The following is a 16,196-nucleotide window of genomic DNA, read 5'->3' as shown; positions in this document are numbered from 1 at the left end:
TTGAAATAAATATATATTTTATAAACTTTGCTATTAGTTTGAGTTTTATTGGAATGTTGGGATTACCCATCAATTACCTCAAAGGGGCGAGGCTGTTCATGACACTCTAACGTCAGGTCCAACAACCCAGGATAACTAAGGGGAGCTAATCTCTCTTTTTCTGTACCTGGGTTTAGGGACAAGGAACATCCAACAGATTTAACAACCTTTGTCTGTAAGTCCTAACTGTGCGTAGCAATGAGTTTTGGGCCAAGGCATTCCTCCTACTCTGTCTAATAATGTCACGTATTTTACTTAGCAGCAGTAGCGCTACGTATTAAACCACGGTCACGGGTTATTTGGGTGTTGGAATGTGTGTGTGTGTTGGGGGGGGGGGGGGGTGGCTATTTTAATTGTGAGCTCGGATACCATACTGAAAGGCTGCTCAGAGTATTAGAACCAGTGGCGATCCAAGGGTGATATAAACACTCCCTAAAACAATATTTTAGGGATACCTCCTTTCCCTTTTCCCCACCCTCAAGGCTAATTGCGGTAAACGCCTCTTAATACAGCCATAAAATAACCATTATTTACAAAGAAAAACTCAGACCATAAACAGACCGAGACTTTTAGAATAGCTTGGCTAATGAAGGGCTAACATATTAACATATAATATATTTTGAGATAAATTCACAAAGATATTAAATTATGATAATATACAAAATAATACATTCAAATATATACAAAATTGACAAAAAAACATATATACTACAAACATTTTATCAAATTATGATTTTAACACATTCTAGTACAATTTTTAATATCATAATTTCGTTTATTTTTATCACAGATTTAAATAATTAAACTTAATGTCTTCAAATTTTAATTGTCTTAAATTACAATTAAATAATTTTTAAATTCTAAATATCTAAAATCAATTTTAAAAATGACTCCTAGAATAATTTTAAACATTTTATAGATTAACAAACTTATAATGTAACAATAATATAATGCTAAAATTTAAGCTTAAAATACCTTTTTCTCCAAATAAAGATACTTACATTTAGAATACCACAAAATTTTTAAATAATAAAAATACTTATTTTAGCTTTATAAAACATAAATTTATTTCTTACAAATAAAAATGATTTTTAGACTGATAGGAAATTACACAAATTTATTTATCAATGTTTACATTCTTGAAACTTCTGATTCAAATAGGAGGGAGGATTCACGAAGCATCTTTGCACAGGTTCTTACAAGGAAGAGAAGGTGGTATTCTTGAAATACGTTCAATTGAATGTTCCATAGCCCTTGCGATCTGAAATAAAAAATATATAAGTCAGGTTTCTGAGTTATTAGTTACATATCAAACAACTTATTCAAAAAAAGTTTTTAACATCCATTGTTTAAATGCCAAACTAACAGTAAATCGTATAAAACTGTGGCAGGACGTCAGTGCTTTACTTTACATTAAAGCTTCTTATATGGATAGTCTATTATTTATTTGGACTAGGCTGCATTCACCCTCCAAGTAGATTTGATCCAGAAAAAAATTATCCTCTTCTGTTTTTAAAACTAAGGCAATAAGTTGAACTTCTTCCACCCTCCTGTATGTCTCTAGGGGCATAGCCGCAAGAACAACAAATATAAAACGGTCGGATCAAATGACTTATAAACAGATAGACTGACCTAAATTAAATAGAAGCTGCACTATTATACTCGAAAAAGATTTTTTTACTTTCAATTATTATTTTTAAAAAGCAGAAACTTACCTGATGATATTATTAAGGACATTTGCCCTCTCAAGGTCCAGCCAACGTTGCAGCCATTCCTCACGACTCTCAACTTCATGATCTGCTCGAACCTAAAAAGCAAACCTTCTTTAAAACCTTGATTTTATAATTATCATTGATACTTTTGGTAATATTTTTATGTATATTTAGGAGAAATATGTGAAGTATTATTCATTATTTATAATCTAGATCGATTGTTTACCAAACGAACGACAAAGTAAGCTTAAACTTTATAGAGCTGAGGTGAATGCTTAAAAAACTTTTGCCTCACTTAAATCAGTTTGCCCCACTAAAATTTCAGTGAGGCAAAATTATCCCCTCTAAACTTTTAGCGAACCTACTGATTTTAGTGAGCCTCACTGATTTTAGTGAGCCAAAAGTTTTTTAAGAATTCACCTCTGATATGCAACTTGGAAAGAAAAAAAAAAGAGTGCTATCATTTTGAAATATATTATCAAATCAACAGAACTGCAATTATTTACTTTTACTGTTCCTTCCTCTTTGCTTCACTTGCATCATTAACACTACCTTTAATTTATTAGGCACTGTGTCTTTTTAAAGATTATAAAACTTAATAAGCGGAATTGATTGCATACTAAAACAAATCTACCCACCTCGAATATGATATCACTAGGTCCCCAGAGCATATACTCCAGCATACACTTGACCTGGCCCAGAGCGACGCTACCGTCCTTCTGCAGGATAGTCGCCATGGTCTTGTACATGGACACACTGGGCAACACAGGGGCCAGGTTCAGGGGTGCCTTGTCACGCAGCATCTATTATAAAAATATGCTAGTTAGTTAACAATAATGATATTTATAATTCAGAATACTATTATGTCTGTCTGTATGTATCTTAAGCTCTCAGTAACCACTGAACAAATTTATTTGGATTCTACATAACAGAGAATGTTCATACTGGTAATATAGACATTTTTCTTTGGGGGTTTAAACACCCCTCTATTGGAGAATCGACCCCGTCCTCCTAAAAAAACGTAAAACCAAAGTGCCAAAACAAATTTTCAAACTTTTAAACACAAAAATGACGGCTGTATAACAGCTGCTAGCTGCACAAGATTCCTACCTGAGGTGTAGCTGTTGTCAGCTGGAACATGAGCAGCATGGCTGCTAGACCACACTCGCACAAACTCAGCTGCTGCTGGCTATTAGTCAGCGCTGTGTCAGCTGTACTGCCACCAATTGGCTGATATACTTCGTCAGTTATGATCAATCTAAAAAATGATAATCTTAGCCAGGGGGATTAAAGGGATAATACAATGGCCGATAAGTTGATGTATATCCCCAATGATGATACACAAAATTATTCCTTCTGTAGATAACAATTAGTGATTGAAAAGTTTGGACACACTAAATAAAACAGCCAATCAAAATTTAATAAAAGTCCCAAAGGTTATTAAGGATTCGGAATATAAGGATGTTGGTCTTTCTGTCTGTAGCTTAAGATCTTGCTAACTGATATTTCTATCTATCTATATTTATACCTGTAATTATGATCAGTATCAGTCCTGGCTAGTAGTATCCTATCCAGGCTTGTGTTGACCATCTCTACTCCTTGAGCCTGTAGATATTTGTATCTATCTATATTTATACCTGTAATTATGATCAGTATCAGCCCTGGCTAGTAGTATCCTATCCAGGCTTGTGTTGACCATCTCTACTCCTTGAGCCTGTAGATATTTGTATCTATCTATATTTATACCTGTAATTATGATCAGTATCAGCCCTGGCTAGTAGTATCCTATCCAGGCTTGTGTTGACCATCTCTACTCCTTGATATTCTATCTATCTATATTTATACCTGTAGTTATGATCAGTATCAGCCCTGGCTAGTAGTATCCTATCCAGGCTTGTGTTGACCATCTCTACTCCTTGAGCCTGTAGATATTTGTATCTATCTATATTTATACCTGTAATTATGATCAGTATCAGCCCTGGCTAGTAGTATCCTATCCAGGCTTGTGTTAACCATCTCTACTCCTTGATATTCTATCTATCTATATTTATACCTGTAGTTATGATCAGTATCAGTCCTGGCTAGTAGTATCCTATCCAGGCTTGTGTTGACCATCTCTACTCCTTGAGCCTGTAGATATTTGTATCTATCTATATTTATACCTGTAATTATGATCAGTATCAGCCCTGGCTAGTAGTATCCTATCCAGGCTTGTGTTGACCATCTCTACTCCTTGAGCCTGTAGATATTTGTATCTATCTATATTTATACCTGTAATTATGATCAGTATCAGCCCTGGCTAGTAGTATCCTATCCAGGCTTGTGTTAACCATCTCTACTCCTTGATATTCTATCTATCTATATTTATACCTGTAGTTATGATCAGTATCAGTCCTAGCTAGTAGTATCCTATCCAGGCTTGTGTTGACCATCTCTACTCCTTGAGCCTGTAGATATTTCAGACCATTCATAACTTGCAGCAACACAAAATTCAACTCCTTCTCAAATTCCTCCTAGAAAATTTAAATTGATTAAATCAACAAAGTTAATCCTATTGTAGTAAGGTAATTTTGTCTGTCCGTTAAGATCTCGTTGTACACTGAACCGATATATTTCCTTTTCCCCCTTTGAATACAGAACCCTTTAGATGCTTAACAAAAGCTCATCTTAACTTGGGTAATTGGTAATTCAACAAATGATTTTAATATCAGAATATCTATCCCTACTACCTTATTTCTATAAGACTAGAAGGTATGAAAAGAGATATTAAAATACAATTTATATTTTCTATTGTAGTCTACGTCGAGATGTTTACTCAATGTTATGCGTCATCAAAAACTAGGAAATGAACCATATAAAGAAACCGCCTGCCCCCCTTTTCCAAGGACATTTTTCGTCTGCTAACAAATTGTTTTCTGCTACTTGGCTGTGTTAATATTCCCGACACTATTGGTTGATTTTCAAAGATCCAATTGAAAGTTGGTAGAATGTACTTGGTATGGGGACATACAGTTATTTAACCCCTTCCGCCTCTAGTGTTTTACTTTAATCAATGAAATATAAACTAATCTTCCCATCAATACTTTAGTGTAAAATCTGACTTTAATCTAAAAACATTTTATAAAATAGTTTTTAAAGATTTTTAAATTTTCATCAAAGAACTTAAGATAAATTTAGCTTATTTAAGAGAGCATCCAACCAAGTGTATTCTACCTTAAATAAAGGTCGTATTATTGGTTATAACGTGTGTTCAATGATTAGACATAAATTTATTATGATATATAAATGGTCAATTGTAGTATTCTATAATAGTTGTATCTATAAGTGTTTATGAAATATATACAATATTAAGTAATAGCAAAAATAGCAGAATAAAGTGTTTTCATTAATCAGCAATATAGTAGTTTGATAATTTCTTTTCGTCTAAGGCAAGTTATCACCCTATACCAATTATATTAGATTATCATTCCCTTTTAATTATAAACCAGTTATCTAAATTAGAAAATGAATTTTTTGAAGAAACATTTCAAAATTTTTATCAAACCCTATGTCTAATTTGTTTACTTAAGATGGTTAAATAAAATTACAAAAATTCCAATTAGACCCCGCTTGAATAAAGAATTTGAATTCAATGAAAAAAATTAAGGCCTCATTTATTTGTTGGTTAAAAACTCCTGAAAACCTGCTTAAGTGAATATTATGAACAAAAAAAGACTTCAATAAAAGCACACTCGTTTGCTAAAGTTATTTTATATTTTCATTTGCAAAAAGGTTAAGATAAAGACTTTAAAAGGACTCTCCACAGAAAAATTAACTTTGGATTTTTGAAAATCTAACCTGAAACTATTATTCTCTGTTCAATTTTAGGCATTTTTTGTTTTTGTGGCATCGCGATCGAAGCCCTTTGAAAATTTTGTCCGCCGCCTATTTGTACTGCCACTATAACAATATATACTACACTTTCCTCCACTCAATATATGTTTGCCGCTAAAGAACATTTGCTCCATTGCAACCGGCCGCTCTACGATTTATCCTCTTCCTTGACTGGACAATCCTGCCGCCTCCATTTTGTGTTCGCCTCCGCCAAATATAACCATCTTTTGCCGCAGTTGCCGCATTCACCGCCCTTCTCCGCCGCTACTCCGCTATACATTGCGTACGTTGCTATACACAACACCCCCAGCCTCCATTTAATTTCTGAACAAGGGAGAGGGGAGCATGTATTGAACCGCGACATATAGCAATGAATAGCGGAGTACCGGCGGAGAAGGGCGATGAATGCGGCAACATAGAAGCTAAAAATCACTAAAGCAGCACAAATTGAATGGCGGGAGGATTCACTTAAAGGAGGTAAAAAATTTCAAAGGGCTTCGATCGCGATGCCGCAAAAACAAAAAATGCTTAAAATTGAACAGAGAATAATAATTTCAGGTTAGATTTTCAAAAATCCAAAGTTGATTTTTCTGTGGAGAGTCCTTTTAAAACAGTGGTGTTTAAATTTCGATGCATTTTTGTAAAGAAATGAAATACATTAAAGATAAGTCTTCTGAAAAAATCTCCATATTAACACATCCAATGTCTTATAATTTTTTTCCTTTATCGTTTCCAATACTTTTCTTTTTAATTTAAGGCACCAACTTTATGTCCCTATTTATTGGAAAAAAAGATTATTATTAAAAAAAATTAAGTGCTTTTTTACTCCCAAAACATTAAAGCTTTTTTGTCGCATAGTATCTCTGTAAATGTCCCTTTACCTTACTTTATTCAATAACTCATTGTCACTCTTATGAAAAGTGCTTAGATGAGCACAAAAACAATTTGGAAAAAAATAAGGGGAACGAGGAATGTTTTTTTTATAGGATATCCCCGTAGGGTTATGGCACCGCAGGTATAGACCCAAAAGTTATTCATGAGTTTAGGATTAAAGAAATTAACTACTCCCTGTTTATGTTGTGCTCAACTTAGGGCTTTAAGGGAAAGCCCCATTAATATTTCATCTACGTATCTATGATCGTTTACACTCTTGTTTTAGTAATAAAAAAACAAATCTTAGGTAGACAACAATAAAATATAACAATAGATGGTTAGAAACAAAAGTATTTTTATTAGTTTTCTTTTGATTCAATTATTTTTAAGTATGATTATATAATCAAGAAAAAAAAAGAACAGAAAAGTAATATTATAAAGTAAAAATGGTTAATTTTTACAGGCCGGGACAATTTATTATTATATTATCTGGTATGTCTTTGAAACCGATTAATATTAATATTATTTTTCAGCAAAACTAAAAATCATTTATAGCATCGTATTACAGACAAGTTTCCACGAATATCAAATAAAAATCATTTTCTTTTTATCGGGACTAACAAAACTGGTTTTCATCTATGCTGTCTATTATAAGATGTGCTAAGTTATTTTACGTTAATTTTGGTTGGTTAAAGACGAAACTACTTATAGAGTAGCTGTGCTTCGCTACTTCAACAAAAATGACGTACTAACCTGTCTCATTCCCTTCTTTCTTTGATGAAGTTGTTTAGCAGCAGTTGGTAGAGATATGATATTGGTACGCGGCAACGCCCAGACTACGCCTGTACAAATATAATAGAATTAGTAATAGTGGATAGATCGTTAAGATCTTTGAAACGGCAGGTTTTTAAAAATGTACTAGAAATCACAAATTATATTGCTATACAAAGTTTTAACTAAATACATTCATAATTCGTTGGTTTAAAAACTTTGTTATTTTAAAAGTTTTTTGGATGGTTTAAACTTGATATATCCAAACTTTTATGATTTTACAGAATTGGTGATCGTTGGAGATGAACACAATTCTCATCTATTGTCCTATCCCTAAAGATCCCTACAATGTTTACCTCAGAGATTTTTTGATTAACATATCCATTATAAAAATAATAGGATGGGTAGGAGTAAAAATAGATAAAAAAATGTATAGTTTTAAAGATAGGTTTAAATCATTATTTTCTATCTTTGAACAGATTTATATCAAAGGATAGAAGGATAGACAAAAATTTCCCACTATTGTTTAATAAAGAAATACTAATTATTGCGCCAATATAAAAATATAAGCCTGCCTTTATTTCCCTTAAAAAATCAAAATGGAAAACATTTTAAAATTTTGTATGAAATGAACTTTTAGTTTTAATGGAGTAATCTTCAATTTTTTGTGGTTTAGGTCAAATGCCAGGGAAATGCGCTTTTCAAACGTGCACACAATAATGTACAAAAAAATCATTAAGCATATTTTAAGCTTTTTTCCCTCATTTTTTCAATAGTTGAATTATTCCCCCGCCCGCTAAGAAGTATTAATAATAGAATTATGAGAGAAGAAGAATAATGTATAGTAAAACAATTTGTCACAATCAAAGAGGAACTTTTAGATAGTTTTTAAAAGGATTTATCATTGTTTATTCAGTATTGACTAAAACTATTTTATTAAATTCTTTTAATAATTAAAATATTTTTTAAACATTACAAAAAAATATTGCACGTTACTTTATTATTATTATTTTTACTTTATATGAGAAAATCAAGACTACAACATTATCTTAAAAAAGATACCGAATAATTGTTTTTTAAAACTGGTATATCATACGTTAACTACTACCTGAGTATAAACTGTATTCCTTTAGTTTACAGAAGATACCTCTACAAAATTAAATAGATTGTACTTTAAGATCTCATCAACATTTAGAACAATTAATGCTTAATATTCGGATACAGGGTTTTGATTTTATTAGAGGGTATTATTGCGTCAACGCCTTAAAATATATGAACCAACGAAATAAAATTTTTTTTAAAAATGCATCGTGACAATTAATTTTAAAATAAAAATTGCACTTATAAAAGTTGAAATTGAATAGACTCGTATTTTATTATCTAAGTTTAATAGTATTTTTCCTATTTTTTCTATTTTTTAAATGTATAAAAATCTATAAAAAGTTAAGGAGTAGTGTCATTAACATCCGTCCGAACAAAATTTGAAAGCTATGGAAACTAATTGATCTATGGGTTTTAATTAAGAAATTCGACCGTTTATAGCCGACTTGTTTATTGGAAAGAAATAAAAAAAATAAGGCCTTTCATACCAAAATGTGTACAGTTTCTACCCAATAGCAGGTTTGCCGAGTTCTCCCAGGATATTTTTATTGGTGGAGCCTTATTACCCCTCTTTCTTAGTACCTTTATTGTATTAATACAGTAGTTATGTTTTTTTTTGTGAGGGGGAAAAGGCAAGGATCTTATGGGATAAGACAATGGTCGTTAAATTGATGTACATTGTGGAATGCAACCCCAATGATGATACACAAAATTATCCCTACTGTAGATTCCCTACAATTAGTTGTTGAAACGTTGGACACTTAACTAAATAAACAAACCAATTAAAATTTTAAAAAGTCCCTAAAGTTGTTAAGGCATCGAATAAATAAACGTTATTACAAAACTTATAAATAAATAGCCCAATGTCCCCTCCCTCCCTGGTGTAAAGGGGACTGAAATTGTTGTAAATTATTCAATTAATTCTTATAAGGTACACCAGTTATTTGATAAATTGCAATATTGTCAGTATTATATAAACATAAGATTTTGTATTTTGAATGTATGAAAGAGGGGTTTAAAGAATCACAGAGCATCTAATTTTAAATGATGCCGTGGGATTTTAAACGTGGAAAAGTAGAAGCTTTCTGAATTTTTTAATGTTTTGTTAAGTTAACTACAATAATGTTTTCTTATATGTATATCACATACAAATTTTGAAATTAGATGGTGGTGTGTATTATTTTACGGCCAAACGCCCTACAGACAACCAATCCTTTGATTGCTTGACCTCTGTCTGAAAGTTCCATGCTTGCTCTTAAAACTTTAGCATTAGTATGGCAAGTGTCCTATTTTTAACTAATCTTTTAAGTTTTCTTTCATTAGAAATTTTACTTTTTAGAACTATGTTTCCTTCTATAGGTTCGTTGAGATTGACGTTTTTACAATACAAAAAAATTACATGAGATTGTTAGCAAAGAATTTTTAACTAGATAATAATATAACTTAGATGTATAGTAATTAATAATTTAGAAAGGAGTTATAGAAGGTGTTGTCAATAAATCAATGCAATTATTTTATATAGATTTATTTTATATTTGTCATATCCATTATTTAGCTTTATTAATTTTGCTGTTTTTAAAAAATACTCAAAACATACTTTTACATTAAACATACAAATATAAAGCGTTACAGTGCAATGATAAGTAAGAAAAATAACCGACTTATTCATTTTTCCTTTGAATAAAACCTAAATTTCTTTCTTAAAGAAATTCTGCAAAATTTTAAAGAATGAAAAAATATATAACATTGAACATGTTAATGTTATACAAATTTGATTATGTGTTACCTATTTTCTCTAAAACGGTTGCTTTTCTTGAAATCTTTGTATTATTCCCAAGTAAGCTTCAATAGGAAATATCCGGAAAAATGCCACTGTTTTTGTTTCATCTAGAAGTTAATTCAGAGACCAAAGACGATGCGCTTTTACGTGATTTTTTTTGCAGGTAATGTCAATAAATGTTACCTTGTGTTGTACCCAGTCCTGATCCTTGACTGGAAGTAGACAACAGATAATTGGGTATCTGGTCCACAAACTGTGTCACTGGATTCAGCGAGAATGCGCTGGTGGCCTGGCTGCCGGTCAGCGACATGTCCCGGCTCACCATCAGGGTAACCGGCAGGTGTGCTGGGCCCCAGGTGGCCGGGAAAAAGGCGCGGCGAGGCGTCCGCACACCCTCGGACTCGCTGAGTACGGAGAAGTCTGCGAATTGCGGGCTGGTAGCGGCGGTGGCGGTCGTCAGCGGCCGCAGTGATGCTGGCACAGGACGGTTTTCACTAACCTGGAAAAAATAAATTCAGTTAGAAATCTTTAAACTTCGATTAGTTACGTTATTCGCTGAAAAAATACATTACAAACTGATACAAGAAATGTAAAGAACTCTTGTCAGTGTAAAATATTGTTGAAATACTTTTCTATTTCAGACATAGTCATCCTTGTTTTGCATTAAAGCTTTAGTTTGTACATTCTCCAGATAGAAAGTGTTTTTGTATACATGTCAGTAAGTGTGTTTAGTAGTATAGGTGTTTATATATTATCAAGAATATTAACAATAGCCAAAATAGATCAGCCATATTTCTAATATCATATAAATTTTAGAGTTTTTAAAGAAAGCTCCACTAGCCGCACGAAAACCGCCAATTTAACATGTTGGAAAACGTCAAAGTACTAGCTATTATGGAAGGTTATAAAGATTTCCTTGCTGCCTACTGGTGGCCGACGTTCAGCTGCCTAGCCCTAAAAGTCTAACCTTTAAAAAAAACCATATGATTTTCTTTTTGCTATTCTAGAATCTTTTTTCGCAGCTTTGGGAGTTAATTTTGGCTGACTATGAACAAAAAATTATGTTTTCATTACAGCGAATGACGAGGAATATTTTTATACCTTGGATAAACTGTAATTACTCTCGTACAAGGACAATGGCATTATACATTAGCGGCGCAGCAATATCAAGCATATTAGATTAATAAATATGTATAAAGTATTTTTACGTTCCATAGTTGATGAAAAATGACAAACTTACTCCAGGTTGTGTAAATAAATCATTAAATACTACATCGCTATGAGGTTTGAATTCAAATGGTTTCAAGAAACCTACTTTTGTAAATCCCTCAAAATAGTCATGATGGATCTATTGGTCAGACATGCTTCATTTGTAGAGAATGTTCGCAACTATATCATATACATTTCTCCCTTTCACTTTTCAATTTCTATTTTTATCTAATCTATTGGATTTATAACTTTCAAAGCTTGCTTGAATCATTCAAGATTTCATAATAGAAACCAAGAATAATAATATCCATAAGTAGCAAAGGACAAAAATGGAGCATGGTCAAAAGGATAAGTTGGGTTATAAAGTAAATTATTAAAAGAGAGAAAATATGTGAAACCTTTGAAAAATGAATAAATATGTTTTTGTAGCATGACCTACAGACCGACGGACAAAGAAAGTTGTATTCTGGATGATCTTAAATTGGGGGTATCTTCACTGAAAAAATCAACAGACTATCGGAAAAAGCAGCTGAGAAAATCACATTTTCTCAAAAGCTATTGGACTAACGGACGGACAGACAAAGTGAATTATAGAGTTGGTTCGCTACTAAAAACAAATATAATCTTATTTGTGCGACTTAACACAAAAAAAGATTAAACCAAGCTAATACTTGAGTACACATGTGTTAAACATCAAATTCTCAATTAGTCTTTCAAATTAGTTGGTTAAGGAATTACTTTAGTTAATAGTGCTTCAACAATTCAGATGAAAATTCATATTAACAAAATTTGATTTACATTACAGTTTTAATATGCATGTTTTGGTTATAATAATTCATAAAATGTAACAAAAATAATAAGTTTCATGACAATAAAGAAATTAAAAAATTTCATCTTTTGCTGTTTAATGACATTTTCTGTATTGTATAAACCTACTTAATTCTGACTTAATGCTTTAGGGTAGAAAGTATGTATGAACAAATTCTAAATGAATAAAGTAAAAATTATTTTTTAAGCCCTTAACAAGCGAAAGTTAGTAATTTTAACAAGCGTTAATTCAGGATTTAAAATACTGAAGAATGAAGTTATTTGAATTCAAATTTTAGGTATTAAAGTTATTAAGGAATCATCATTTTTAATTTTGAATGTATCTAATGAGTTTCTATTTCTATGATTATACCAAAATTAGTTAAATCTAAAAAATACTTCATACATTGGCAAATTTTCTTTTCTTCATAATTTAAATTTTGATTGATTTTTGTTGAAGAAATGTGTACCATCATCCTATGTCTTTCTATGGGTATGTAATTGTACGTACAGTAAAAAAAATTAATCGAGTGTGTCCAATTTTCAGGGAAGCGTTATAAAGGTGCTGCAAAAAAGCATGCTATTTTGCAATGGAATGGGTAAACCTTTTGAGAAAAATTGCTTTTTAAAAATATCTACAAAAATTGAATAAATACTTCTCTAAAAAACTAACAAAAATCGTAAGAGTGTAAGGGGGAAGGTAACTAATATATCGATTAAAGTAGTAACCTATCAATAAAAGGTGGAATTTAAAAAATGCTACTTTTTATATATGAAATAGGTTTTTTTACTATCCATATCTATATAATGGGATAGAATAGTTATTTCTCGCATCGTATTATAAACGGCTTTCCGCGGATATAGAATGTACAATTATAAGATTAAAACTGGTTTTAATCTTATGATTGTACATTTTTATATTCGTAGAAAGCTGGATATAATTCGGTGCTAGACATAGTTTTTTCGTATGGATGAGAACCGGTTCCTATCCACCGGATTCGAATGAATACGAGAAAAATATTCCAAAAAAAATTCAGTAATGATATTACATATGAATGCATTATCATATTAATATAAGAAAATTACAATAATTTACAAATTGTATGAATAAGAAATAATTTTAACTAATAAGATGATAGAAAAGGACTGTAGATAATTAATTTTCTTATGATCTTTGTCTGTTCTGGTAAAGTATATATTTTAGATACTGTGTATCCTTTACCAAGAGGCTTAAAGTTGGTTAGATGAGTAACCACAAATCTTAATTCCAACAATCAAATCATTCAAATAATTAGAGTCCCCATGAAACGGCTGAAATTATCAGTACCAAAATATGTACAGAATAATTACAGCTTATTATTGAATCTCACTAAAATAATTAAAAATCCCTTCAGCCGAAGTGTACAATTAAATTCATAAAAGTTAAACACTTTAAGAAGGTGAAAAGCTTTGGTAAAGTTGATGTTTTTTACTTAAGCTATTTTAAGTAGAATTAGCTACCGAAAGTATTTTCAATATTGTTAAATTTTTCTAAACCCAATTGAATTGGTGGTTACCTTGCTTTAGGGAAGGGCGATATTAGGGCCAGAGGGGAGGGGAACCAATTGGGGGATGCAATTAAATATTACAAAGGGAGGACACCTAGCCCTTTCCTCAATTATATAAAGTATGCATGTTACATATGTTTATACAATACGCACAATATTAGATGAATTACGAGAACGTTTAAATTTAGGAATAGATCTAGCATCCCAATTAACAGACAGCTGGACAAAACAACGTATAGATTAGATGAGCATATGTCATAGGAATTATAGAGTAGTATCGCTACTAAAAATCTAAATTTAAATACACCAAAGAAGATTTGTTTCTTTTCAAAATTGATTATTAAAGCAAATGTATTAATAAGCCTTTACGAGGCGCCGTTTTTTACTGTCCTTAGCAGAAAAAATACAAGGAAACGTAAAAGTTTGTATAATAAAATAATTCAAATTTGCTACTGAATAAAAGTGTCTGTTTTGTATAAACCTAAGAAATATTCCTCTGGGCCTTAAAATCTCACTGTGTGGTCCCCCAAATACGAGAAATAAGAAGCAGGAGTGCGGAATTCGATTTGCCTCATACAAATGTGAAATTTATTATTAATATACTATATATGTTGTTATATCTATGATGTTATATCATTAAAGTTGCTTGTCCCATCAAGTAAAAGTTTAAAAAGAAATTATTTAAGAAGGGGTTGGGGGGGGGGGGGGTGGTTGGTGAAAAATTTTATTTGTGGGCTTTTAAACAAATAAATAGTTAATTTCTTACATTGAATTTTGTTTCCAATTGCTTTTAAAAATCACGCAACCTTTCCCTTCATTCCCAGTTACATGTTTGTTATGAGGGACTTGCTTAAAACGACTTTTGGGCTATGGGTAATCTTATATCCAACAAACTAAAAGTTAATCTAGATTTGATTTTTACAAATTTATGTAAAATTTGTAAATGTATATAACTTTTTATTGGCTCTAGATCAAGAAACAAGCTTTTCAAACCAATAAAATTTACTGTTGTTGCTAGATCCTTATTGAAATAATTGTCCTTGTTTATCTAAAAGAATAAGATTGAATATTTTTATGGGAGCATTATGATTCAATTTAGAATATTTATAGTCTTTCAGGGGGGACACTCTTGTAAAAATTAAAATGGTTACTTATCCCATTTTATCATAGACAGCTTTCCGCGGATATTAAAATGAAGAATTATAATTAATTAAATATAATTATAAGAATTAATTTTAAAATTCTTATTCTAATATTCGAAGAAAATTGTCTATTATAAGATGTTCAGAACCGGTTATAATCCAACGGATGGTAATCGGTTTCGAAGCCAGACCGGTCAAAGTTGTAAAATATTTTGAATATGGCAAAAAGATATTCTAATTTTTCGCTAGTCAAAATTAACTTAATAATTACTTAATTACAAAGGAAAATGGCTGTTTTTTTTTAAATAGGAAAATTATTTCTTTTTCCCTTTTCAAATACTTTTGTTTTTAGAATCTGCCTCCATATAATGGTAGCTCAATCTGAAAACAATATCACGTCATAAAAGCAATCAAAAAGCATAAAAAAAGCTCATGTATGTGTTTGTGTGTGTAATTTTGCATAAAGTAGTTTGCATTTTTAAAAAAGCTTTTAAATTGTTTGAAATCTAAGATTCTCATTTAACAAAAGAAGACTGTTCTTTTTTTTATAAACTAAGAAACCTACGTTTTGTAGATCCTAGTTGAGTTCAAAGTTTGGTTTTAAGTCAGAAAAAGATTTCTGATTAATAATGTAAATATGGTAATAATTTATTTTAAACTTCACACTAAAAATACTAAAATGTCTTTTTAACCCTCTAAGAGCTTAAACTCTTTTTTGTTAACAATTAAATTAAAAGGGTAATCCTAAAATTAAAAGGAGGCTTACACACACAGACACATACAAGTTGCATTTTTTAAGGAATGGGAGAGATAGGGAGGAGGGGAGGGGGGTATACACACTATACTAGTGGATTAATGGGCCACTTTAGATAGGCCATGAAAATTGACCTTGGAACGCTTTATTCATTCGACTCCTATAGGCGACGCTCAAACAATTACGCGCATTTTTCAACAGCTACTCCATAACTTGAGTATGCTCGTGTGTCACTCCGTCATAAAGTCAGAGTAAGTAATTAAAAATTTATGTTTTGCCTTGCAAATTGAAGAATTCGAAAAGGTTATAAATATAGATCACATTAATGATTTTTGTATCCTAAAAATATAAGATCTTACTGGCTTAATATGACGGAAAAAAATTAAAATAGTTATAGAGAAATCAAAGATGTTTTATAATGGAAAATATCTACTGAGTTATATAGTTAAATTAAACAACTGACTCATTTGCTAATGTGCAAAATTTTCTGTATTGCATAAACATACATTTTAGTATAGGCCCCTTTTAGGGCTTCCCCTTTCCCTCTCTTTAGGATTTCCATTAGCAATTTTCTTATGTCCGTTTCTA

The 16,196-nt window shown here is 31.2% G+C and overlaps 2 protein-coding genes across 3 annotated transcripts in view; both read right to left on the bottom strand.

Annotated features, from left to right (window-relative positions):
• Window positions 1–639: 639 nt before the first annotated feature.
• Window positions 640–3,679, bottom strand: LOC145329608 (uncharacterized). Of its 2 annotated transcripts, none has more exons than XM_080173899.1 (5): window positions 3,597–3,679; window positions 2,862–3,009; window positions 2,390–2,554; window positions 1,755–1,846; window positions 640–1,300 (listed from the first exon to the last, which is right to left on the bottom strand). In XM_080173899.1, exons 1-5 carry the CDS (start codon window positions 3,656–3,658, stop codon window positions 1,171–1,173), a joined length of 597 nt encoding a protein of 198 aa, XP_080030025.1. In that variant the 5' UTR covers window positions 3,659–3,679; the 3' UTR covers window positions 640–1,170. The 2 variants fall into 2 exon arrangements, with proteins under 2 accessions (XP_080030025.1, XP_080030024.1); XM_080173898.1 differs by lacking the exon at window positions 3,597–3,679 and adding an exon at window positions 3,280–3,387.
• Window positions 3,661–16,196, bottom strand: part of LOC145330712 (uncharacterized) — a 158,936-nt gene continuing 146,400 nt past the window's right edge. Inside the window, exons 10-13 of the mRNA XM_080175377.1 lie at window positions 10,333–10,648; window positions 7,251–7,339; window positions 4,122–4,264; window positions 3,661–3,673 (exon numbers count right to left, since the gene is read on the bottom strand). Of these exons, the coding sequence (XP_080031503.1) occupies window positions 3,661–3,673; window positions 4,122–4,264; window positions 7,251–7,339; window positions 10,333–10,648 (561 nt within the window). The remainder of the gene's footprint in view (window positions 3,674–4,121; window positions 4,265–7,250; window positions 7,340–10,332; window positions 10,649–16,196) is intronic.

This window comes from Acartia tonsa, chromosome 10, assembly GCF_053477335.1.
Source record: "Acartia tonsa isolate MP-2025a chromosome 10, ASM5347733v1, whole genome shotgun sequence".
Taxonomy (NCBI): Eukaryota; Metazoa; Arthropoda; class Copepoda; order Calanoida; family Acartiidae; genus Acartia; species Acartia tonsa.
Note: the sequence above shows the minus strand (reverse complement) of the source record. Positions and strands in the feature narration are given on the sequence as shown.

Coding starts and splice junctions, on each gene's coding strand:
- LOC145329608 (XM_080173899.1), bottom strand. CDS start 3,658: ATGGTCAACACAAGCCTGGATAGGATACTACTAGCCAGGGCTGATACT. Junction 1,847..2,389: donor CTAGTGATATCATATTCGAG/GTGGGTAGATTT, acceptor TTTGCTTTTTAG/GTTCGAGCAGATCATGAAGT. Junction 1,301..1,754: donor GTCCTTAATAATATCATCAG/GTAAGTTTCTGC, acceptor TTTTTATTTCAG/ATCGCAAGGGCTATGGAACA.